Source organism: Branchiostoma belcheri, unplaced genomic scaffold, assembly GCF_001625305.1.
Source record: "Branchiostoma belcheri isolate BF01 breed outbred unplaced genomic scaffold, Haploidv18h27 scaffold12, whole genome shotgun sequence".
NCBI lineage: Eukaryota > Metazoa > Chordata > Leptocardii > Amphioxiformes > Branchiostomatidae > Branchiostoma > Branchiostoma belcheri.
In genome coordinates this window covers 3,237,845-3,263,327 of record NW_017802602.1, presented here as the reverse complement: position 1 = coordinate 3,263,327, position 25,483 = coordinate 3,237,845, and the positions used below count along the sequence as shown (strand labels likewise).

The 25,483-nt window shown below is 40.2% G+C and overlaps 1 protein-coding gene across 1 annotated transcript in view; it reads right to left on the bottom strand.

Moving 5' to 3' along the window:
* Positions 1-25,483, bottom strand: part of LOC109462684 — a 49,927-nt gene that overhangs the window by 11,543 nt on the left and 12,901 nt on the right. The window contains 25 exon segments of the mRNA XM_019759244.1: positions 287-452; positions 789-904; positions 1,785-2,012; positions 2,273-2,487; positions 2,899-3,093; positions 3,569-3,743; positions 4,153-4,458; positions 5,604-5,729; positions 8,848-9,035; positions 9,433-9,540; positions 10,022-10,180; positions 10,920-11,107; positions 12,708-13,017; positions 13,356-13,470; positions 13,987-14,175; positions 14,604-14,719; positions 15,543-15,655; positions 17,467-17,585; positions 19,001-19,261; positions 19,787-19,962; positions 20,405-20,595; positions 21,224-21,423; positions 22,480-22,661; positions 23,402-23,576; positions 24,613-24,798. Of these exon segments, the coding sequence (XP_019614803.1) occupies positions 287-452; positions 789-904; positions 1,785-2,012; positions 2,273-2,487; positions 2,899-3,093; positions 3,569-3,743; positions 4,153-4,458; positions 5,604-5,729; positions 8,848-9,035; positions 9,433-9,540; positions 10,022-10,180; positions 10,920-11,107; positions 12,708-13,017; positions 13,356-13,470; positions 13,987-14,175; positions 14,604-14,719; positions 15,543-15,655; positions 17,467-17,585; positions 19,001-19,261; positions 19,787-19,962; positions 20,405-20,595; positions 21,224-21,423; positions 22,480-22,661; positions 23,402-23,576; positions 24,613-24,798 (4,503 nt within the window).

The following is a 25,483-nucleotide window of genomic DNA, read 5'->3' as shown; positions in this document are numbered from 1 at the left end:
TCTTCAGCCAGGAAAGCCACACACCCGATCCTAGAGTTGGCACCCAGGAGCTAATTTATTTCTCGCCCCGGAAGGATACTATTTGATAATTTGAGTTTTTAAGGGTGCCAACTATGGGGGAGAGGCAGTTGACTCATTAGTCAATTATCTTTCTCCAATCTAAATACAGGGTCTGGCACCCAAATGTCCTTGGTCAATGGCATGCATAGCTATATAGTGTCAAGTAGTATACATTGTACCAGCTGTGGAGAGAGAGAAGGAGAGATGTCACTGAAACAGTCGTTACCTTTCCGTCGCCCTTCTCCACGGCCAGCCAACAGTTTCCGATGAACATGAACTTGGCTCCAGACAGGACGTCCTTCACCACGACATGGCGTAGGAACCAGGAGGCACGGTCCCCGCCCCCGCTGTTGTCATGCCACACACGCATGTACATCAGGTTCCCCAGGGGTCTGCAACAGGACAGAAGCGTTTCTGATCATTATCAAATCTTTAGAAATTGTAATCAATTTTGCTTATGACTTAGGCTGTCCAATGGTAAAGGTGATTATCGGTATCTACGTGCATAAAAAATGTTACACTAAATGCAATTGTTCCTACTAGTAGTCATAATCTGAATACCAAGTTTCATTGTCAATGATACGAAACAGCATAAGGAAATTGTCTATATCACCAATACAACAAGTAGAGCCAAAATTTACATAAACTCCTCATCTTAGTAAAGTTATGCATGAGAATTCAGGTTTCCATGATGACTGAAAACTGTCTCTACTACAAACAGTGTTAACCTTGCTGTAGACAGGAGAAAAGAGTCCTTGCCACCCCTGAGCAGAATCCTCCGCTTGGGATCTTCCAGTTGCCGAGCTCCCGTGTCACCCCTCTCTCCGTTTAGTACAACACTAACCTGTAACGTATATATAGAAGTGTGTTTCACTGACTTACATGTACATGTAAGTGTCAATAAGTCAGTCTTGTGGTACCCAAGAATTCAATGTTAAACGGTTAAAAAGTTGTTAGCCATATCACTTTGTGGTTACCAAGTTTATATGGCATTGAATATTAATTTCTTTGTCCTGTGTTATACATAGTTGCATTAACAGCTTCAGCACATTGTGGTCTTAGACTATTGATATTTCATAATTTATTAAGTTGACTACATACATTATTGTTACAGTATTAAACCTATTGAGGCATTTTTTAGACTTTTTTATGCTCTTTAAGTATACATGCATTATGTATTAGCTTACAATTGTTGCAGAATCTGATCAGAAAATTGAACAAAAAGAATGTACCAAGCTTTAAATTTTATTTACATGTACAAGCAATTTTCTTGCAATAATGTAGGCATATAAAAAGCAACAACAGTGCCCACCTTTGACTTTGTCCCAGACCCCTTCCACAGTCCAGTGTACACAAAAATCTCATACAGGTATCTGTCTCCTGGATGGTTGTCTGGCAGTGGAGTAAGACCAAGCTACAAAGAATTTTAATAATTCTATTAAACAAGTTCTATTAAATGTAGCAAGTCCTAACAAGAGAAGATTGTATGATAAGGCTTAGAAGACAAAAAATTTTGTGTTAGACTTTCCAGTTTCCCAACTGACATCTAGAAGATGCAGAGCATCCTACCTACATGTGTACTTACTTACTTGTACTTGAGTAGGTCTCCAAATCTCCCGGCTGCTGATGTTTACCAACTCTATTTTTTAGGAACTGAAATCGGCAAAGCAACATTTTCTTCCTAGGGCTAAATACGACCAGCAAAAACTGTAAAATTGTCCTACCATTTCCACGTCTTTTTTATCCATTCTTCGTGCCCAGATCGCAGCAATGGCAAATACGACATATATGGTGATAACGGTGACGTAAGTGGTCACGTTGTCCAGGAACGATGCGTTGGCAAACACGTAGCTGAAGTCGATGGGGTTTGGCGGGACGAACAGGTCACTGGCAAAGGAAGTCAGATGGTTACACAGGCACTGGGTGTGGGTACTGTTGGAGCCATCTCCCACCTGGGTTTATGAAAAGGGAAAAGGTATAATTTATACATTCATTAAAGCTGCATTAAGTAACATTAGGATGATACAAAAAGTCAATTTTCTGGTAATTATTTTATAAAAGGTACCAAAATATGTCATCTTGTGGGTGCGTTTAAAAGTTGGAAAGTTTAACATAGCTGTCAGCCATGTTTGTTTACATTCTAGTAAGTACTTTGTGGTACGTGGCCTCACAAAATGGGCGAGCCTCATATTCAAGTGTCTATAATAAGTACCTTACAGCCTGTAGTATCCCAGTCATTCTGAGTGTCATTCCAGAAGATACACTGTGAGACGTAGAACAGCAGGGAGTAGTTTGAACTGAAAACTGTGTAGTCTGCGGTTGGAGACATTGTGGCAACTCCTTCCTCCTCAATACCAACAAAGACGGTGCCGTTGTGGTCTTCTGGAAGAAGGTCTGGGTCAACGAAGAGTCGATAGAATCCGTTCTCTGAAAAAGGGGAATGCAAAATATTATATTATTATTGGGACTTTTCTGAACGTAGTACATTGCTTGTCTATAGTAGTAATGAATTTCTCTCCATGTTGTTTGTTGTGTTGAGGGAAGGGAGCCAGTGGTACATGTAACTATGAAGGATGGTACCCAGCCTGCCAAAGCTCTACAGAACTCAGGACCTCAGTACAGTGCCAACTCATAAATGCTGCAAAAGGCAAGCATGTGCCGGCTTATAAAAGTCACTATGTACTACTGCAAATTCACAATGACAACTTTGTATTCCTCGTTTAGCAGAATTTTTTAGCTGGAATGTTTTTTTTGCCCACGCCCACTAGTTTTAGGGTCTTCTGAAGATGTCATCCATAAAATTAAATCAGTGTGGCCATAATGATAACACCAACTTACCCTCCGCCATGTCCTCACTATGGTACACGAGATAGGGATTTGTGATGTTGGGTTCTTGGTCGATGGACACGTAGACAGTGTAGACGACTCCGGGCAAATCCGGCGCTATGTCCACATGCAGAGCAGGCTGTGCTGTGCCACTTATGTTGTACTTATGGAGCATCACGGGTCCTGTGGGCGTTGGGTGGACATACTCTAAAGAGAACATAGTAAGGGGCAGTCAACGTTTGGAAGAATTTACCACAGTACATATTTAGGTAGAATTTAGCCATCAGGTATCGAAACAAAGACAATAGACTCCATACCAAACTAAGAAAGATACACTTTAAGACTGCCAGGATGACAGGAGGTCAAAATGCCAGACACAGGAAATGGGGGTGATCTTGAAGGTCACAAAAATCCTAAATACATAACTTAACGGAAGTCTTTTTGTCAAACTTCCCCTACCCGGACCAACTCTCAATTTTGTACAATTTTCTGTGTCTGATCTTGAAATTGACAGGTTCAATTTCTTTGGTTTACAAAGTATGGTAAACTTGATATGTAAAAATGTATAATGCCATTGGCTCTTTTTATGGAAAATAACATTGAATATATTGGAATCAATTAAAGAAATCAGTCCCTCTTTTACATTGAACAAAAGAACAAATTAGGTTTATACGCTAATTACCTGTACTCAAGCCGTCCAAGTTTTTCTGGAAGACGATGGAGATGGGTTCCTGGAGTCCTGACACGTTCAACTTGCCGTCTCCAAGGACGTGCTCCAACATGAAGACGTCTGACTTCAGCTGCCTCTCACCTTCAATGTTCCTGAAGGAGTACGGATTTGTCTTGAAGGTCACAGCCTGTAGAAGAGAAAGGCGGTTTAAAGAGAATTAAACTGTTCTCCAATGCAAAGAAGTTGAATCACCAGACTTTTCAACTGAATCGCTCAGTCTTCGTCAGCTTTCTAACCTGAGTGCTCTAGACACAGTCATGATTTTTTTCCCACGTGTGACGTGAGCACTGGGTCAAAGCTTGTAGTAGGGAAGTCAGTACCGCCCCCCGTCCCGGTTGAGACAAAATCATGTCAATCATGTAGTTTGATCCAAACATCTACCTACTCTTGCTGCAACTGCCTGTGCTGGAGAAGCATTATATATACACACAAACCTACAGAAAAACCCAAAGGAATACAATACCTCAGAGTCTATATCCAGAGGTAAAAATACTTTAAATTTACAGACTTTGAGGAAGGAATGTATCAACACTTACCCTAGTGTCCACCACAGAGTCATTCCCAAGGCCACTGAACAGACTCACTTCCGGTAGAGTGAACTGTGACCCATCTATCTCCGCACTGGTGGCAACAGCGTCTGCCGACGTCCTTTCTACGCTCACAACGAGCGTCTTGGAGGCGAGTTTTGGCACCTGAATCCCCGGAACGATGTTGGTGGTGACCGTGGACATGACCTTGTCCAGGAGACCGAGTACGGCCATGTTTGCAGCTCCATCAGATTCTGCGACTGTGGAATTTGTGCCGTTTGTCTGCTGTGATGAGTCGGTACTCAGTGCTGATGCCTGCAATAATAATTTGTGGCAAATACCAAGATGAGCAAAGAAACAAAAATAATTCTGTAACATCTGACTTGTGGAATTTATATTCAAATACTGTAAATTCAGTAATTTTGGACATCTGATTTGGGGAATTTATATTCAAGTAATGTAAATTCAGTAATTTTTCAAGCATGTAGCAGTTGAGAATCAAGAATTTGTGGTATTTGAGTTCAGGATTTACATGTTACCAATCATTGACTAGAGAAACAATATTTATAGGCATGTTTGCAGGTGTGACAAGTTTGCAGTGAGAGGTCACTTTGAAAACCTGTAAATGTTTGAAAGAATAACTCATACTTACACTGACAGAAATTCTTCAGAAATAAGGCAATAGAATTTGAAAATGATTTATGATTTGATATTTCATGTGTTAGCATATTCCTAATAATATATATACATGTATATATTGTCATACTTGTAGAGTATTTCCACAGCTTTCCAGCAGGTGTCTGCTCACATCTTGTACCAGCTCCTGATCAGTTTCTGTCACAGTTTCACCCAGAAAGTCTGTCATGGACGTCATCTCTGATATTACTATGTCCTGCAGGACACAGACAGAACATAATAACGTGTTATTAAACATGTTGTGAACATGATAGATAGCAGGAAAACTGGCTGAGAAAATATGGTGGTGCTACACTGTACTTCCAGGTGTCGATCTCCGGATTCTCGTCAACCTCTGTCAGATGTATGATTCACTCGCTGACTCTCCAGAAGACTTTGTGAGGGGTTTTCTTCTTTTCTTTATTGCACTAATTCAACTGTACATCAGCAGGGGGAGAATAACTACTACCCCCTGAATTGAGTACCATTTGTCACATAAAAAAAATTGAGAGACAATGCATGGACATCTAAATGGGTGTGAAGGAGGCAGTTTACATCAGGGCCCATCAACCCTCTCTGAACCGTGATGGTGCATGGGAGATTCCGTCTTCCCGCCACTTTGATTCACTCCTGACGTCATCACGCTTCTGACTTCCAGAGAGTCAGAGAGTGGATCATACATCTGATGAAGGTTGAGGAGATCAACTGAAAATTTATGGTGAGTTCATTTCTTGTGTTGGAACAAAGCTTAAACTTAAAGCTGCAACAGCAATATTTTACTTCACCTGGGATTGCCTAGTGACTTCCTGTGGAACTGCAGTTGCCGAGCTGATCACACTGGTCAACTCCTGCAGCTGACCGATGGATGTCATGGGCAGGGATGTCATGGATCGGATCAAATTCTCACGTTGCTGGGAAAAAACAGAGGATTCATAATACTGTAAAACTTGAAATGTTTGCAGTGGACATATTTTCACAGTGACACTGCAAATATATGATTCCAGTGTATTACTAACAGTAAAACAGAATTGTATAAAACTTAAAACACAAAAAAAAACTCCTTTCCCCATGAAAATCCCCCCAATGTTCAAAGAAAATGAATCATTGGGCCAATTATTGTTCATTTACCTGAGTTAGACCTTAATATCAGTCACAAATCTTTAAAAAGTAGTCTTTTGAATAAGGAAAATTCCTGTTAATTAGAATACAGTACTTACCTCTGATTTCCTCTCCTTTTGTATGGATGCTTTCAAAAGTAAACCATAATTAAATCATATTATAATTGTAAGTATTGAAACTGGGCATTAATAATCAAAACCACTCAGATGCAGGACATATTACTGAAAACAACATGTAATAAGTCTTCAAAAGTTTCTGTCTTGTAGCCACCTAAATATCTGCTCTGAGATCTGGCAGCACGTTGGCAAAATGTACTGCACGAAACCCCTTTTTTACCATTTTCGCATGCACGAAAATGGTAACTCAGACGACTTGGCACGTTGGATCGATGCATGGATGGTTCGACGGTTCGACGGTTCCACCCTTCAACGGCCATGCAGACATGCTAAGTCACCGCATGTCGCTAGATGTCGTTGTTGCGACGGCCATGCAGACATGCTGAGTTGCCGCATGTCGCTAGATGTCGTTGTTGCGAGTGCACTTTTTACCATTCATGCCTTGGACGTTTGTATACTTTCCATTATGGTTGCTAATTTCAAAATCATAGTTCTATTAATGTTGCATAACAAAGCTGCTGACAAAACAAACTTAATTTGTCTTGAACAATAACTTGATTTTATTATTTGCCAAAAATGTTGATAAAGACATGTCTATAATCACAGTAATCAAGGATTTTTATAAACTGCATAAATTATGTCAATGAGCATTAGCAGTGTGGATTAGTCTAGATGTTCAGATTTCCATTGGCCGGCAGTCCAGAGGGTCACACGTCCGACCAATCAAGGCGCTGCAGGCAAAGCTTATTAAAAGCCTCCTTTTCAGGCGTTCCCGGATCGGTGTTTTTGTGTGTGTGTGTGGTTGGGGGGGGGGTATTTTCTGACCAAACGTAGATCGCACGCAATAGAAGCTCCGGCCTACATAGCTGTCCGTGGAACTATTGATATTACCTGGGTGCCTAACTTTCACCAACATGTCTTTTGTATTTTAGGAAATTAATTAATTAATGAGTGAGTGTTTAATTAACTTAAATAGGTATTGCATTGTTTGGCAAGGTATTTTCCATTGACAATTTTTAATGGATCAGGTTGATCAGATGATATAATGTAAACAATTATATATGATTAGTAAAAGATGACTTTTGAAGTTCTCTTCGAGTATTATTTTAGGGTTGAATCAGGGTCAACGCGAAAAAAAATCATGATCCGGTGATCGACATCATGCCCCCCCGCACACTTCATGTATTCAGTGTTCTAAATACCCGTCTTCAGTCTGCAATTTGCAGATAGATTTTCAAGATTTCAGGATAAAAATTACACAATCTGCAATTTGAAGAATGAAAAAAAAACTATGGTCCTCACAACTTCATATTCCCTTTGTTTGACCCGCCCGGCGGGTCAAACTTATTTAAATAAGAAATGTGTGGGCCCGCGGCATTTTGAAAAGACGCGACGCGCTTTGGAAAGACCCCGCGCCGTGGCTCATTCAAATTCGCTACATTTTTTGCTAAGTTTAATGTCTTCACCCACGATTTTTGACCGTCAATGTTGACGGTAAGGACTTAAATTTTTACCGTCCGACGGGAAAAAATACCGTCAATTGACGGTAAAACGGGCGCTGGCTAAAGCCCTGGTTGAATGTCACGAGGTTTGTAAACTTAGATGTTGGGGACAAAGCCATAGAAGAGATTTTGAATAAAATTATATATATATATATTAACGTTACTTATAATTTAAGTTAAAATGTACTTTTGTGTCTCATTTTTTTATTCTGTTAAAAAGACTCTTAAAAGAGAGAAAACAGGTTATAAACTGTTATGTACTTGATTTTTGTAATGTTTTAAACTTAAAGAGTTGAAATATAGAAGTGCATGTTCTCTCATTATATACAATGTTGATGAGAACTAGAACCATTTATATAACTTAGGTAAATTGAAATGCTAGGATGGGGAAAATGCTAGAATGCATTGCACTGCGGTACGTTCCACCACCATATACTCCTCAACCATCCACCAGTTCGTAAAAACTGTAAGCCTGTAAGCGGCGAAAATGGTCAGCTTTTGCAGAAGCACTTGTTTCAATGGTTTTCTGTTGGATTTTTGGTCAACATTGCATCAGAATCTTGCAAGTTGCAGACAACATTTTTTCCAACATAACATTTGGAAACTACACCTTATATACATGAATATTAACTTTGTTATATTAGACAGGTGCAGTACGTTCTGCCGACGTACTAGGTCAGACAAACATTAGTTCCTTGGTGCCTTACCTCCTGACAGAGCAGAAGATGAAGCCAGCGCCAGCCCCACAAAATCTTCTATGTTCCCCGTGTTTCCCAGATACTCCAGGGACTGAAGGGATCTCGTCAAGACTTCTTCATTTTCACCAGCCAGTGGGAAAACCTACGATGATAATACACAAGTTCAAATCACAGGCTAATAGTACAGGTCCTGGAGAAATTGTGTCTCTTCTGTCAGCATTTGAATGCATGCTTACATGCTATATGTGAATAGGGACTGAGACTTTTCATACAAAACCAAGTGTTTTATTCAGCCGATGTTTTGGTGAACGTCTGTCACCTTCCTCTGGGCAATTCTGACTGGTTCTCACATTGCACAGTGCACAAGTGTCACTGCTAAAGATCCATTTCAAAAGAATAACATAAAACACATGTATTGCACATATCTACATGGTTAGGAACTACAATGCGGTCGCAAACATACAGGAGCATTGTCAAACAAATCAAAAACTAATATAAAAACTGATTTTGTTAGTGCTTTACGTTTCCATCCATGAATCCTATGGTACAGATTTGTTACAATCTGAATATAAATTTATCCATGATTTCTCCTACCTGTACAGTGCCGACTTCCCAGTGTACATAAGCCCCCAGTGTGTCCCGTACAGTCACGTGCAGCTGCCATTTGTACTGGGAGGCAGCCTGGCCTGCTGGGAGGTTCAGGTCCTTCAGGCCTGTTTTTGTTGCCCCAATGTCCAACTGATTATTCAACTCAGTTGCCAACACTGAGGAATTCTCTCGCACTGTATGAGCATAAGGTACAGTGTGAAATAAAAATCAGACTAATTATATTTGAAGTAGTATAGATAGAGGAAAATGGCTAGTTTATGTGAGGAGATGCCCAAAAGCTATTAATAGTTTTAACTAACTACCCCCGGTACATTATAGTGGTTACATTCAGAAAATATCAATTTGGGCAGATGAAAACTTGTGATATTGTTGTAGAGAAAAAACAGAGAATATAAAGAGTACCATCTGCATGGGAAGATATTTGGTTACAAATTTCACAAGAAAAAAGGAAGAGTTAGGACACAGGAAACACAGTCATGAGTTGTAACTATGCTATATTTTTCTTTCTCCCAATAGGAAAGGAAAATGGTACTTGTTGTTAACCAATTTCCTTCCATTATTCGAACTCACCATGAATCTGGTAGCTGGCTATTCCGTCCTCGTCGTACCAGCCTGTACAGTTGAGTGTGAAAATGTCCTGCAGAGTCGTACCTACTTCAGGTGACACTTCACACGTACCTAATGAATGAAAAAAAATCTAAAATTACCTGTACCACACTTTCAGGCATATACAAGAATGAGACAGTGTGTTGGGGGGCTTGGTAACAATTTATTAGGTGTGAGAGCAAAGACTGATTCATCCATGGGAGGGTGGCTTGTGCAGCTTGGGATTGGAACCCAGAACCTAGGATTCTTTAACTCAACATCCCAAATTGCAAGACCAACTTGTCAGTATCAAACGCTAACCACCTATCGTGGGGTTGTGCGGCAGAGTGCTCGACTTGGATCCAAGAGGTCCCGGGTTCGAGTCCTGACATGCCACCGATCTTGTGCTCTTGGGAAAGGCACTTTACATGACTTTCCTCACTTCGCTCAGGTGAAAATGAGTATTGTATTGTCTCGTGTTGGTGGCGGCATAAATATATGTTGAAAAAAAACTTGTTTTCCGTCACCACGTCTTGTGATTACATGTTGGAATATGATTAAAAAAATAAATAACCTGGAGTAGGCGGTGTGTTGATCTGAAAGTACATGGTACTCTCCCCTATGAGGTTGGGCGTTGGTATATTCCAGCTCTGAAGTTCGATGACATATGTCGTGTTGGTCCGGTTTGTTTCCAGTGCTGATGGCTCAACCACAAAGATGCCTCCTCTGGTAGCTTTGTGAAAAAAAGTCATCCATTGTTAGATTTCGTAACAAAAGAACTTTTAAGCCATGTAACCAAGCTGGTTGGTGGTATAAAAAAAGCATAACTTCATACAAGGTAAAATTTGGCAACATTCCTTAACTGGGCGTAGAAAGTTTATTTATACATGACAGTGTATATAATGACAATTTACAGTCCTGCTAATTAATAACATAAAACAGCATTCTTTCACAAGGTTCAGCATTTTCCACCAATCTGTTACGTACCCTCCAAGTAGAGGTTGTTTTCTTGACATTTTGTCTCAGTCTGTAACATTATATTTTGTTGGCTTTCCAGTATTAGGCCGACAAAACAGCAAGCCTGACAGATCTTCCAAAAAAAAAGCATCCAAAAAGAGGCCTAACCTATGCTTGCAGAGTGGAATGTGTCCTACTTATCATAAATAACATGTTGAACTATCATGGCAGTTCATCTGTGTTGGTAGTTACATATTTAAGGTTAAAACTATTGGTTCAACAAAAAATTCTCTCACCTAGAGCTTTCGACCAGTCACTCTCAGACTGGTCTTCCTCAGTAGACTGACCCACTTCAAAGAAGCCACGTGACAAGCGTCACTGGGTCAGTCTACTGAGGAAGACCAGAGTGACTAGTCGAAAGCTAGATAGGTGAGAGAATTCCTTGTGTTGGACCAAAAATTTTAACTTCAAACAAACATGAGTGTTGAACTTTATTTTGTCCTACATGTACTTACCATATATAACACCAGGCACGTTTGGTACTTCTGCATACACCCCCGGTGAGTCCTCCTGTTTCAGTGTCCACCTGTACCTCATGGACCCCCCACAGCCCAGCTCACAGCTGGCCTTGATGACCAGCCGGGTTGAAGGGTTGATTTTTTGTCCAGAGGGCTGCTGGATACACTGAGACTTCTGGACACAACTGAAACAGAAGTAAAAGGGTTAAAGAAACTAGAAATGTGATGTTTGAAAAATCAGAGTACATGGATAAATGCAGACCTCGGCTTCCTGAATTTCCTCCTGTCAATGTCTAATTCCTGCTGGCTCCTTAACCAGATTCTGAGATCTTAAATCTCACACTGCCTGTCAATCTTGCCCACCCACAGGCTGTCAACCTACTCTGGCTGGTAAAGACATACACAAACCCAAAACAGAGCCACCCAAAACAATACTTCTGTACCTGAAAGTAAGATTATGTAGCTCTTGCATGGGCTGTAGTGACTGTGAATTTTGTTTCATCGTTGTGTAAAGTGGCTTTCCTAAGGACACAACATCAAGCCAGGGATCGAACCCACAACCTCTCGGTCTCGTGTCTGCTTACCACTCACCAAAGTGTCAACTCAATTAAAACTGACCCTACCTGATGCTCATCACCGGACCTGCCCTACACTAGCCTAATCTAGCCTATCCTAGCCTAGCCTACCCTACCCTACCCTTGCCTAGCCTAGCCTACCCTACCCTACCCTACCCTACCCTTGCCTAGCCTAGCCTAGCCTAGCCTAGCCTAGCCATTCAGCCCATTCACAGTACATAAAACCATACCTGATGCTCATGACCGGGCCTGCCCTGTCCCTCACAATGACCTGCAGCTTGGCGAAGTCCAGCCGTGAGCCCTTCCAGGTGACCACAGCGAACAACAGAGGTTCCTCCTTCACCAACATGGAGCCGGCAACCCTGAGTCTCCCCTGATCCAAACTGGGCAGTCTTCCGTGTTTCGTGCCTCTGGTGTTCACTGTGGTCACCTGGAAGGGCTCACGGTTGGACTTTGCCAAGTTCCAAGATTGTTTGCTCACACCTCTCAATCTCATGTCTGCTAGCCACTCACAAATGTTGTTAGCTCAATTGAAACTGACCCTACCCTACCCTAGCCTACCCTGGCCTAGCCTACCCTACACTAACCTACCCTAGCCTACCCTACACTAACCTACCCTAGCCTAGCCTACCCTACACTAACCTAGCCTAGCCTACCCTAGCCTACCCTAACCTACCCTACACTAACCTACCCTAGCCTAGCCTACCCTACACTAACCTACCCTAGCCTTGCCTAGTCTACCCTACCTTACCCTACCCTAGCCTAGCCTACCCTACCTTACCCTACCCTAGCCATTCAACCATTTCACAGTACATAAAACCATAGCTCATCACCGGGCCTGCCCTGTCCCTCACGATGACCTGCAGCTTGGCGAAGTCCAGCCGTGATCCCTTCCAGGTGACCACAGCAAACACCAGAGGTTCATCCCTCACCAACATGGACCCGGCAATCCTGAACCTCCCCTCATCCAAACTGGGCAGTTTTCCGTGTTCCGTGCCTCTGGTGTTCGCTGTGGTCAGGGCTGGAAGGGCTCACAGCTGGACTTCGCCAAGCGCCTAAAGATTGTTTGCTCACACCTCTCAATCTCATGTCTGCTAGCCACTCACAAATGTTGTTAGCTCAATTGAAACTGACCCTACCCTACCCTAGCCTACCCTGGCCTAGCCTAGCCTACCCTACCCTAGCCATTCAGTCATTCCACTTTACATACCTGATGCTCATCACTGGGCCTGCCCTGTCCCTCACGATGACCTGCAGCTTGGCGAAGTCCAGCCGTGAGCCCTTCCAGGTGACCACAGCAAACACCAGAGGTTCCTCCCTCACTAGCATGGACCCGGCAACCCTGAGCCTCCCCTGATCCAAACTGGGCAGTCTTCCGTGTGCCGTAGCATTGGAGTTGAAGCAACCACTGCCGAGTAGGTCAAACGGGTCCGATAGAGTCGGGATAAAGGACCGAGTTTGTGACAGATCATGAAGGGACAACAGAACAGGTATGATTGAGGACAAGTTCACTGGTATTCCTGTGGGGAGTGTGAGCAAGACAAAAATCAGGTTTGCTGACTGATTTATTCTGTCATTGTTGCATTCAGTTAGCCTGGGTGCCATCTGATTTGTAACGGCTACCCCCAAAAAATCTGTTTTTCGGGGTAGCCGTTACAAATTGGGTGGCACCCAGGCTAGCATTCAGTAGCTTTACATGTATTTAGACATTAATGAAACAATAGCATAAAGTCTTTCACTAAAGATACACAACTGGAATAAATGTAAAATTGAAAATTTAAACATGGAAAATGCAGAATCTGTGAGGTGATAAAAGTTCACAATACTCACAATTGACATTTCTAGAAATGCAGTTTACCTTTGTCTTCTTGAAGCACAAAGTTCTTCAGTAGGTTGATAACAGCCGTTGGTGGGAAGCGAGACTGTAGTACTGTTTGTAATGGCTTACAGAACCAGGTGAATGTAGTGAAGCTCTGAGGGGGCAAAAATGCATCAGCGATTATCTAGAGGTTATTGTCCTTCCTTGAGGTGTTAATGGTCACACAAGGCCTGCTTGGCTATGATGAAAATTAAACCACTGACTGAGCAAAGGGATACTTATAAGGCAGTTATTGGAACCACCCAGGCATTATATCACCACAGAGCATTACCAAATTGTGAAAAATTAACATCAGTTACATATAGCCTATTCAAATTTTACTGGCTACTCTTCTTGTAAATGTTTTTTGTGATCCAAAGCAGAATAAAATCCTTTTGAAAACTGCAATGTAATAGTGCTGTGTACCGTTTACTGGACCGGTTCCAGACTTGTAAAAATGTTTAGGTTCAAGTCCAAAAAAAAAAAAAAAATGAGTCCGGAACTGAACCTAAACCTCTGGACTTGAATCTGGACCTGAACCTAAATGTGGGTTTAGGTACACAGCACTAATGATATATTACAACAAATAATGCAGTTATCAGAAACAGTGCTAAGAGACTTATACAATCACCTTAGAAGCACCAGACTCATCAAGGTCCAATGAGAGCACGCTCGGGTTGAGGTCCAGAGACTGTTCAGCAGATATCACAACTCTGGAGGTTCCTCCAGGGAAGAGCAGGGCTTTTAATGGGGCAGAGGTGACGACGATGTAGGTAAAAACACAGGACCTGTAGATCCGGTCTGTCACTGAGGGGTTCAACTGTGAAAAGAAAAGAGTTTTCAGTCTTCAGAAGATGTTATAAGGTAGATACTACTTAAATATGGGGAACAGACCTGTCCTTGGTGCTGAAAGCCATTAAAACATGTGTAATAGACCTGTCCTTGGTTTTGAAAACTGTTAAAACGAGGACTGTCTGAAAAACAGGTTGCTGAAATCTCTCAAAATATGGAGACAGACCTGTCCTTGGTGCTGAAAGTTTTTTTACACATAGGGAACAGACTTGTCCTTTGCACTGAAGGTTGTTAAAACATGGGGAATAGACGTATTGTACTGACAGTCCTGTCAGTGGTGTTGTTTACATATGGGGAACAGACCTGTCCTTGGTGCTGAATATTTTTATACATCGGGATCAAACTTCTCCCTTGTGCTATTTACACATGTGATACTTTAGAGTCTAGTTTCCTTACCTCCACACACATTGTCACCCTGTGCAAGTCTGGGTTGAGGTAATTTGCAGGTATGAGAAGTTCAGCTGTATGAGAAGATGGGAAGCCGGACAAGTCTACAACCTGGACTACTTCACCTATAAAATATAACAAATACCAATCATTATATTAACTGTCATGGGGTGTTTTAATAATTAGAATTTACATACTAGGCATTGTCCATAATGTAAAATATGTATGAGCCAAGTTTGTTCTGGGGTCTAGTTAATTCAGTTAGTCCACAGGTCAGATTTTACTGCCATTTGCCCATACTATTGTGATACCTTCCATTATCTTTATTTTTCTTTATTCTTTATTTCAGGCGCAAATTGGCCCATAGTAGACAAACAATTAAAATAACAAGGTGCACACATAGTAAAAACGGTAGGGTTCGGTACATATACATACGGGAAAGGCCTTACCGGTAGACTAGGCCGATATAGTGATCCCAGTAGTGACTGGTGGATGATAAGTCTGAGTGGATTGCGAGTTTTATGATACTGTTATTACTGTTGAGGAGCCGATTGGTGAAAGAGTGTGTTAGTTTACGTCTGTGAGCATCGAAGGTATCGACAACCTTATGATGTTTTGTCCTTTTTTTAATTGATACCATTTGTATTAAAACTGATACTGATCAGACTGATTCAGCAATTCATGTATCTATCCATTCTATTTCACAGTTGCTACACAAGAAACATTTGCTATGAAACAAGTTCAACTTTAATTGCCAACACAAGAAATTGGACTTACCCAAATTTTCGAGTCAAAAATTTGGGTACCGGTAAGTCCAATTTGTTGTGTTGACAATTGCAATTGCAAACTCGTTTCATAATGACTTCTACCGACACTTCCTTGTATTTCACAAGAAAATACATAAACTTCCTTGTATTTCACAAGAATAACTGATGATGAACAACTGACCCGTTGAAGGACTTTCCTGAACTGCAGACCAGTTCATAGAATTTTTTGAGGTGGCGTAGCACTTAATCTCCAGGTCTGCCGTGATCACAATGGCCTTGTTCCTCACAAAAGACCTGTGGAACAAGAAATCAAAGAATATTCCGGGAAATATGTTTGGTTTTGCTGAAATTCAAATTTATAGACCTCTGGAATGTGTTTTTGTGAATGTATTTGAACTGTACAGAGGATATATGGTGTAATTGAATTGAGTAATGTAATTAAAAACAACAAGCATTTGATCAGCCCTCTGATCTTTCTCAACTTGACCCAAAGCTTTTTGTGTGACCAGAATAAAAGTGTGACATAAGGACTGATCCAAAGCTTGTTTGTAAGCGCTTGACTTTCACTACAGAATTAGCATTAAAATATTGAAACCTAAGTATAAAGCCCGTTAGGTTGGTATTGGCAACTGTTACACCCAACAGTGTTATCAGGTGGAATGGAGAAAGAAATTATGATAACTGCACCTTGGATTTTCTCTGTCAGTGGAACCACCTCTGATTCGTATGACTGGATTATTGCAGACATCTGGCAGAACTGAAACACAAAATTTTCTGAGATGATTAACAACACAAGTAGCTTAACCCTTATAAAAACACTCCTGTAAAGCTGTAACATTACTTGTAGTAGAGGGTCTGCATGCATTTTCCTTATTCATTTTTGCCAAAAGTCACCAAGAACAAAAATTCCAGTTCTGCTGGTGTTCACACACTATCATTGCCAGACTCCGTATGCATGTACAGGCCTGTTTTTTTTTCGTGAAGCATTACCAGTCCTCCTGAATTTACTGTTAAGCACTGCCGGGGGTCCCCCCATGTATACCCTCATGATACAGTACCTTCAAAGGTCTGTGACTCCTGGACATCAGACACCAGGTTCCAGGCCCGCACACTGATGGTTTGCTCTCCGTAGATCCAGTACGTGTGATTCACCTGCAGCAACTAAAACAAACAAAACAACAACTTAACAATTAGATTTTCAGTACAATGAAAATAGCACTCAAGAAAACAGGATGCATGAATAGTTTTATAATAATCTATATAATGCTATGATATTGGAGTGACATGCATGCACAATGTTTGGTTTGAAGAAGCCAAGTGACAAGCCTCACTGGGTCAGTCTACTGACAGAGGAAGACCAGAGTGTCTGGTCGAAAGCTCTAGGTGAGAGAATTTTTTTGTGTTGGACCAAAAGTTTTAACTTTAAACATGTTACTACCAACACAGATGAAGTTTCATGATAGTATAATGTTTGATTTGGTTTATTCATATCTGCATTAGTGACATAATCACAAGTCTTCCTGTAGTCCACTAAAATAATACAAAATATAACAATGGAATATACAGAAAATTATGCAATGTATAGAAAGAAAGTATTTCACATACACACAAAGCAAAAACAAAGTCATACAACTACAGTATCAAATGATTAGTAATACAAAAAGGCCACCGACCTTGCTGACATTTCCAATGAAGCGGTCACCAATGTTCATACAAGTTGGTGAACCGTACATCAAAACTGGGAAAAACTCTTCCATGTTCACAGAAAGGCAAGGGTTGGTTCCCAGCTGGTCTATGTGTATTTCAAAATACTTCACAAATCCAGCATAACTCCTGAAAAACATGAAAGAGCCTGTCACTTTTCAAAGAAAAAATGTGAAAATTTAATCTTCATCAATACATTTTGATTTAATAAGAAAGAATAATTATCATATAAATGCATTAATCAACATCAACTCTTGTAATTCTTCCAGGTACCCTTAGACCGCGATTTTAAAACAAGATTGTAAATTCAATGACAGCAATCTACTATTGCAGCATCAGTAATACCCAAGGTATAATTTTTGATTAAGATAAATTTTGGAGACAATTATTCCAGTACTTACACATTATTGAGAGCCATTATGGAAATGTTCCCTATAGGTTCTTGAAGGACTAATGTGTTGTTCCACGATTCTGTCTGTAGAGGGTTTTCCACTGTAAGAGTCAAGGCATATATCCCTGCCTGCATGGTAGAAACATGTTAAAGCATAATAACGATTTATGAAGAGTTTTAGTATAATCCATACTTATGAAGGTCTCCTGTGCCCTTATGCAGAGCGTAGGGTGGTGCCCATATCCATTTCTGTAGCCCTTGGGCGACACACAGTTGTGCAATGCACTACAGCAGGGGGCTGGTCCACTGGTAGTGCTGTGTGTTTGACCTTCCCACACTTTCTCATATGTGCTGAGTGCTAAGCAGAGAAAGAAGTGTGTACCATTTTTAAAGTCTTTGGTATGACCGGTACCCGGCCGGGGATTGAATTCACAACCTCCCGGTTACAAAGCGAGCACTCTACTAATCCATACTTATGAAGTTCATATATTCTGTGGTGCAGGTAAGGTTGCATGTTACTAGGTATGCAGAAAAATGTATTTTGAGCCCTAGGCCTGTACTTTTGCAACATAAGCAATCTTTTAACTCTAAAATGGGGTTTGAAAACACAATTGCTTAAATTTCATACATTCAAGCAAGAATCATTTTACCTACCTGGGAATAAGTCAAGTTGCAATGTGGTTCTTGTGTTCGTATGGGGTGTTCTCCATTCCCAAGATCCCAGATATATGTCACCACTGTACCTGTAAGGTCATAAAAAATATTAATGGTCTGTAAAAAATGGAACCTAGCTACGATTGGTATAAATCCTATTTATTGAGTTTGTATCTACCAGATACCTTTGACCCAGTGTTGACGTCACACTTCAAAGAAGCCACGTGACAAGCCTCACTGGGTCAGTCTACTGAGGAAGACCAGAGTGACTGGTCGAAAGCTCTAGGTATTGGACCAAAATTTTAACTTCAAACACCTTGAGTTTGTGTATTCAATGTATGGTTATTACCTTTGTTTCATTTTTGTTGTTTCTGTTTGGGTGTTTGTATTTCAGTAGTTATTTCCACATGATATGCATTGTCAAAGAAACTAACACTAAGGTCAATTCAAATTTCAATTTAGAAGTAATGTACATGTACATGTATAAGGTTTGTACCTTGAATATTGCTGGCATTACATGCAAGGATACTCTCCACAGTAAATGTCCACTCTGTCAATACTTGATCTCCATTTGCATAAGCACAAGTGAATGGGTCCTGGCCAGGAGCAAGCTCAATTGGTGCAAACTGTACAATAAATACAAAGAAAGGGAAATTAAAGATTATTTTAACCATAAGAACACCATCAGTGTCTAAAAATAGGTCAACAGTCAAAAATTAAAGAAAAGATTATCTTTACACTTAAAAGTATAGAGATACAAAACGCTAGCCTTAATTGTTGATAATGAAATTATTCTAGACCTGTTCTCAGTAAAGCAAAGAAATAATGATTTTATTGCATTATAAAATCATTGTAATGATTGTACTAGAAGTGAAATATCCAAAACATACCACATTGACCAAAAATGTCGTGTTAGCACTACTGATGTTGTTACTACACGTGATGTTCATTTCAAAGCTGCCTGGTTGGTCAAAACTGTGGCTGACGTGGACCAATGGAACTTTATGTATGCCAAGAGTGTCCGTAGAACCATCGCCAAAGTGCAGAAGGCAGCGGAGGTCAGAGCCACTGTCAACAGTGACATTGAACCCCATAGCCACGTTCAAAGGTAAGTCTGTATCACCAGACAGACTAAGATTGGTCACTGGCTCCTGTAAGGAGAAAATAAGTTGTTCTTCTTTACCGTACTACAGTTAATATACATGTATAACTGTATCATAAAATGAGATATTAGAGTTAACTTTCACAATTTGGCATAGAGATGAAATGAAAGACAAACATGGAAAAATGTGTGCTCGGAATCAAAAGGTCCTGGGTTCGAGTCCTGACATGCCACTGATCTTGTGCCCTTGGGAAAGGCACTTTACACTACTTTCCTCACTAGACTCGAGTGAAAATGAGTATTGTCTGTCCTGTATTTGTTTCTATCTATGTGAGGGACACAGCAACAGCAACAGCTGCCTCTGTTCCGCGTGTATTGCACTGTTGCAATTTCAATAAATCAAAAATCAAATCAAATCATGTGCTGTATATGATATGGAAAACCCCTTGTAAAATTATTCAATCCAAGATTCTAATCATAGGGGCTATAACAGCACTACTTTAAGTACCTTGGACAGTTCCATTGTATCAAAGCATGTATGTAAGTGTACATTATGTAAATGAGAGTTACCCACCTGTACGATTAGTTGTGATGTGTTTGATGTGCTCCCAGCATCATCTGCCACTATGACAGTGATTTCATATGTCCCAATACTGCTGAAGCTATGGATGAACATGGCACTCGTGTTGGTGATGTTGTAGTAAGTTTCACCATTGATCAGCAATGAATACACAGGGTCTGACTTGCTGGCTGTAATGTAAAAGATGTGGAAGAATGTAAAAGAATGTAGAAGATACTGCCTGAAACTTTACTTGTTGCAAAGTAACACAAAAATGGAGCTCTAGGACTCAAGATTGAATTATGACACATATGATTGATTGTATGATATTGAACATTGATAAATTTTGTCGATACAGTAACTATAAGCTAAAAAGGAACATGTCTAAACATTTTGTCTAGCCTGGGTGCCATCCTCCATAGTTTCCACCCGCTCCCTGATGTTGCTGAGACAGCGACATTAGGGAGTGGGCAAAAACTACAGAGGGTGGCACCCAGGCTATTTTTTTCCTCACTTTTATCTAGAATCTTTCATTTTGATCAACATGTTGAAAGCCTCGTGCACACTTTAATGTAAATAATTATTCAAACAATGCAGGTGAGTTAAGGAATAAGTCAGACAATATTTACTAACCAGCGTCAACGCTTGCGTAAAACGTCACAGGTGTATTCACAGCTGCAACTTCTACATGCTCCACCTCCACTGTCCAGTCACCAGCTACGGTAACAACCTTCCACAGCAACATCTCATCTTGTATGCTGTCGTCACCGTTCAGTTCAGTTGTGATGTTGTACAGGCCTCGTTTGGTAAACTTGTTCTGGAATCTGGAAAATACAATGTATTTTTGTTACCTTTGGGTACAGTAATATCATCTTTGTGAGTTTGTTTGTTTGTACATGTATTTTGTAGGTGTTTGAATGCAGTATAAGGGTGTCAGGATAAGGGGGGATTTGGTGACCACAGATTGACCTTAAGGACAAGATTGTTCTAGGCCAATAAACAGTTTCTTATGTAAAATAGATTCTTATAAATGAAAGAGCTCAAATGAAAATATAAGTTCATTCTGGAGCTGAGGGCAAAAGATCTGATTATCTTTAATTACTATCATTGACAATTTTAAATCGAATGATCTTTTGCCAAAAAAATGGACATTTGCTACTTTTTAAGATACTAGTGGTTGGATGAGTTACAGGCCAAATCAGTCAAATAAGTGCAATCTTTGTACAAGGATAATAGTGAGACAGTCATGTGTGTGTCCAACGATGTTTTGTTACACTTACAGAAAAGGCTTTACCTTAGATCCTTGCTAGTCATTGGTTGTTCCTGTCACAGCTTTCTTGGTAAATTCTACTCTATCAAAATTGTAGGACGACCTACCATGAATGTGAACATGCCATTTTTTTTATTTCGTCTTAAAAAACACCTATGGGAGGCACCTTGAGCATTAGTTACCTTGCAGCTGTAGGGTTGTACGTGATGGCACAGACGTAAGGATTCACGTTAACAGTGTCCTTGACTGTGTCATCCCGACTGTGCAACCGGAACTCTGGATGCTCGGACGGCATGAAGGACAGCTGTCCGTCATTTAAGGTCAGCTTGAATCCAATCACATCACCAGGTGTCACTGTGATGTCTTCTTCTACATTGTAAACCTGATTGAAATGCATCAAACAATATGGCTTTATGTTTTAACATATTGTTCAACATTGATTTTTGCTTTACACTGTACTTTGTGTTGCTGAAATTTGTTTTTAAATGGTAATGATGAAAATTATACACATCTGTATCTGCATCTGTATAGCCGGTATAACCGCCCTTCGGCGTAACACGTCCAGCTTCACAGGCACGCGGCGCGGCAGCAGCTGGCTATACTACACCAAACAACTTGTTATGCCTAACCTTTGAAAATCTAACTCTAAATATTGTTTTTAAAAAATAGTCAATTCCTTGACCCAACAATAATAAATGATGTGTAACTACATGTAACTACCAACACAGATGAACTTTCATGATGGAATTATAAATGATAATTGAAGACTCTGAACAACTCTACTCAGTTTTAGTTGGGGACACTTACAGTTCTTCCAACTGCTGTGACCTCGATCGTGGTGCTTTCTACCCTTCTGTAGCTCATCCCAGAGGCACCCTCTGCCGCTGGATTGCACATTGACCCTGCAGGGTCACACGTAGGACAGAGCTGATCTGTGGTAAAACTACAGCCATATTCCTCTGGGAGATCGCAGTCATTGTCCCTGGACCTTCCATGGCTGTTCTCACATTCTGGAGACAATACCTAAAATGGGAAAAATACAAAACGAGTTCAATGACATCTAATATTTATTTGTGACTAAAGCCTTATATGTTTACGGGATGCAAGTTTTTTTTTTCTGTACCCATTTTGTTCTGTTGATAAAAAAAGGGTTCATTATCAAGACACAGATTATTATCCTGTCCTGTTGCTTTCATCCAGTTAATAAAATCAAAAATATTGCTTTTGGTGGGTTGTCTGTGGGAATATTTGCATGTTCGTCTGCACAGAGCACAAAATGTAATCTAGGTTGACAGCACATGGGAAGAGGGAAGATTGACAGGCAGAATGATCCACAATGCTTCCTTGTATTGTATACTGGAAAGTCTGATACTGGTAATAACAAAATCTCTACTAAAGTAATAAGTTTCAATGGATATGAATGAATACTAGTATTTACCATAAGTTCAATTGTGCCAGTTCTTCTTGCATGGAACTCCCATGCTATGATGCTGCTTGCCACGGAGAACTGGCTTGCTGGCACGACAAAAGTACCAAGCTGTTTTCCCAGTTCCTCCTCCGGAATAGACGTCATGTTGACATCATTTGGGATAACCGGACCTACAGTACTGAATGCTGCATCTGTGATATGAAAAAAAATGAGAGGTCATTAATGAAAAGTAGAAACAAAAGTGGTGTTAAAAAGAACCGCTTGGGAACCCTAAAGTCTAAATGTCATCTAGACAGGCTGCCTTGAACCACCATTCTTTGCCTTTGGTTTGCAAGTATGACTCGAACCATGATTGCCACAAAGGAAAGGCCTTGCATATGTACATGTATCTGTAACTTGTGAATTAAAACTAGATGTGATACTGAATCAAAGGCTTCAGCAAAGTGAAGTCCACTTGATGCCTTTTGATTTTGTTTCTGTTTCTTCTCCTGACATTTTTGTTTTCAGCTAGCACATTTCTTAATTTTTGTTTAAGTTTCCTTGTTTACTACTTTTCATTACTACTTTTCATTATTGTAGATAGTATTGTATTGTATTGTATTTTATTGTTTTGTTTCATTTACCCGTTACCTGGTAAGTTATTTCTTATTTATCCGATTAATTTGAATTGTTAATTAAGTTATGAAGGGAGGCCTCCTCATAAGCATTTTATGCTTCCGGCCTCCCTGCACTGTTACATTTCATTTATATTTTCTTGTGTCTGTATTTTGTTTTAAAGTGCGAATAAAAAAAATTGAAAAAACTGAAAAAAAAACTAGCAATCGTCAAGTCTAAATGTTGTTATATTGTAGCAGTTATCTTATGACACTGTTGGACCTGTTGAGTCTAGATGTAAATGTTTTAGAACGAAAAAAAAGTCATTTCGATGTACCTGACAAGGCCAAGTTTACATAGCCAGGGTCTAGATGTACAGTAACGTTCAGCCTTGCTGCCCAGTTTGCTGTGATAGTACACGTTCCGTTGTCTCCAATGTCCAACTGTGACTCACAGTCCAGCTCTGCTGTCAGATCAGGAACCCTGACCACAACTACTGCATCTGCCCTAACCTGTGAGACAGATGCAGTATTACGTCGGTGAAGGTTAGACATCCAGATAAACCAAAAACATGCATGCACATACAGTTACTCATTGACAAGCCACTGAATATAATTTTGGAAACGGCCAGACGTTTCAGGTAGCATCCACTACCTTAATATCATGTCAGTGACACTAGAGAGCTCTCAAATTCAGAAGGCTTACATGTATAAACACATTGTCAAGTTATTGACTGATATGCAAATGAAGTCTTCACTGGCGACAGGTAGTGGATGCTACCTGAAAAAAAGTTCTGCTGAAGTACCAAGAAAATTTCATGTGCCTGTGAAACATCGATGAAGGTTAGACATCCAGGTTATAAGATACACCAAAAACAGTTACTCAAGCAACTGGATATAATTTTGTAAACGGTTGACAGACTGTCAGAGCATCCACTACCTTTTGTCGGTGACACTGGAGAACTCAGAATATTTGTTAACACAAGCTACTGATTGATACTATCTGAAAAATTTATTATAACCTTTTCCAATATCATACCCAGATGCTTGAGTAACTTTTTTTGAGCGTACCAGATGTAGACTTTGAATGAACATGAACAGTAAGAATGATAATAAGTAATGCTAATGCTACTAATCTTAATTGCTACTTGACTCAATGAAGGACACATACATGTATCACTTATAAATCTTGACACCGATGCTACTTGAAATGTCTGACAGAAAATTTATCCAGTTCCATGTGATAGGAATGTTAAATAAATGTAACATCTGTGTCCACAATATCACCAGGGTCCATAATATTGCCACCTTGAGAAATAGTGTGCTTAAAGATATTTTTACTGCAACATACCCTAGGTATGTACATTTGAGGTGTGCAGGAGTGCATACCAAAAGTATGTTGCAGTAAAAATATCTTTAAGCACACTATTTCTCAAGGTGGCGATATTATGGACCCTGGTGATATTGTGGACACAGATGTTAATGTGAAGTAAAGATCTGTAGAAAATCATTCTTATGATGACTAGAGTTACAATCTCGACTTAGTTACCACAAATCCCCTGCCGTATGCCGTGACAGTGACATGGTACCTCCCTGGTAGGGAGTATGCATGATGTAGGTCTGATGTTGTGAGGGTGACTGTCCCTGTGTTGTCTCCAAAGTCAGCCACTACTTCAGTTGTCTCAAACACGTCTGAAGGACTGACATCGATAGCTGTGCTCCAGTTTTCCTGCAGCTGTAAGGACACATGGCATTTATGAAAATGGGAAGATAATATTATATAAATGATATTATTAATTTTAGTAAATGTAAGAAATGTAGTTGGGTTTTAGTAAGTTAAAGATACCACACTCTTGTACAATAAAGTTTAATGGTCATTGCAGATAATTATCCATTCGGATTTAGTGGTTAAACCCAACAGAATCACAAAAAAATGGATGAGTATCTTGTGTTTGAAACAATTTTAGTGGCAAAGTAGCTCTAAAAGAAGAACTTGCAGTGTCACTGAAAAAAATGTGAACATAAAAACTAAGTCTACAAAAATGTGAGAGATTGCAATATTCTGTGGTCTTTTTTGAAAGATGAATCAGATGCAACGTTAAAGAGTTCAAATGTGTTATTAATAATGTAAGACGTACCTTGACGGAGTAAGTTGAGTTCCCAAAGCTAAGGTTTACGTTTGTTGGCATCAGACCGTAGACAGAGGCCTGTCCCACTCCTCCGCAGGGGTGGTCAGGTTGTCCGGTACAAGATGTGTTACAGTTGTCACCGCGTGGGAGGGACAGCACCGACTCATTAGCACACAGACAGGTGTTGCCGCCCTGTGAACAACAAAAAACAGACCAAAATGTTATAGTAAAAGGTTGAACTTTATTCCAACACACAATTGTACAGGGATCAAATTTTCAGCGACCACTGTC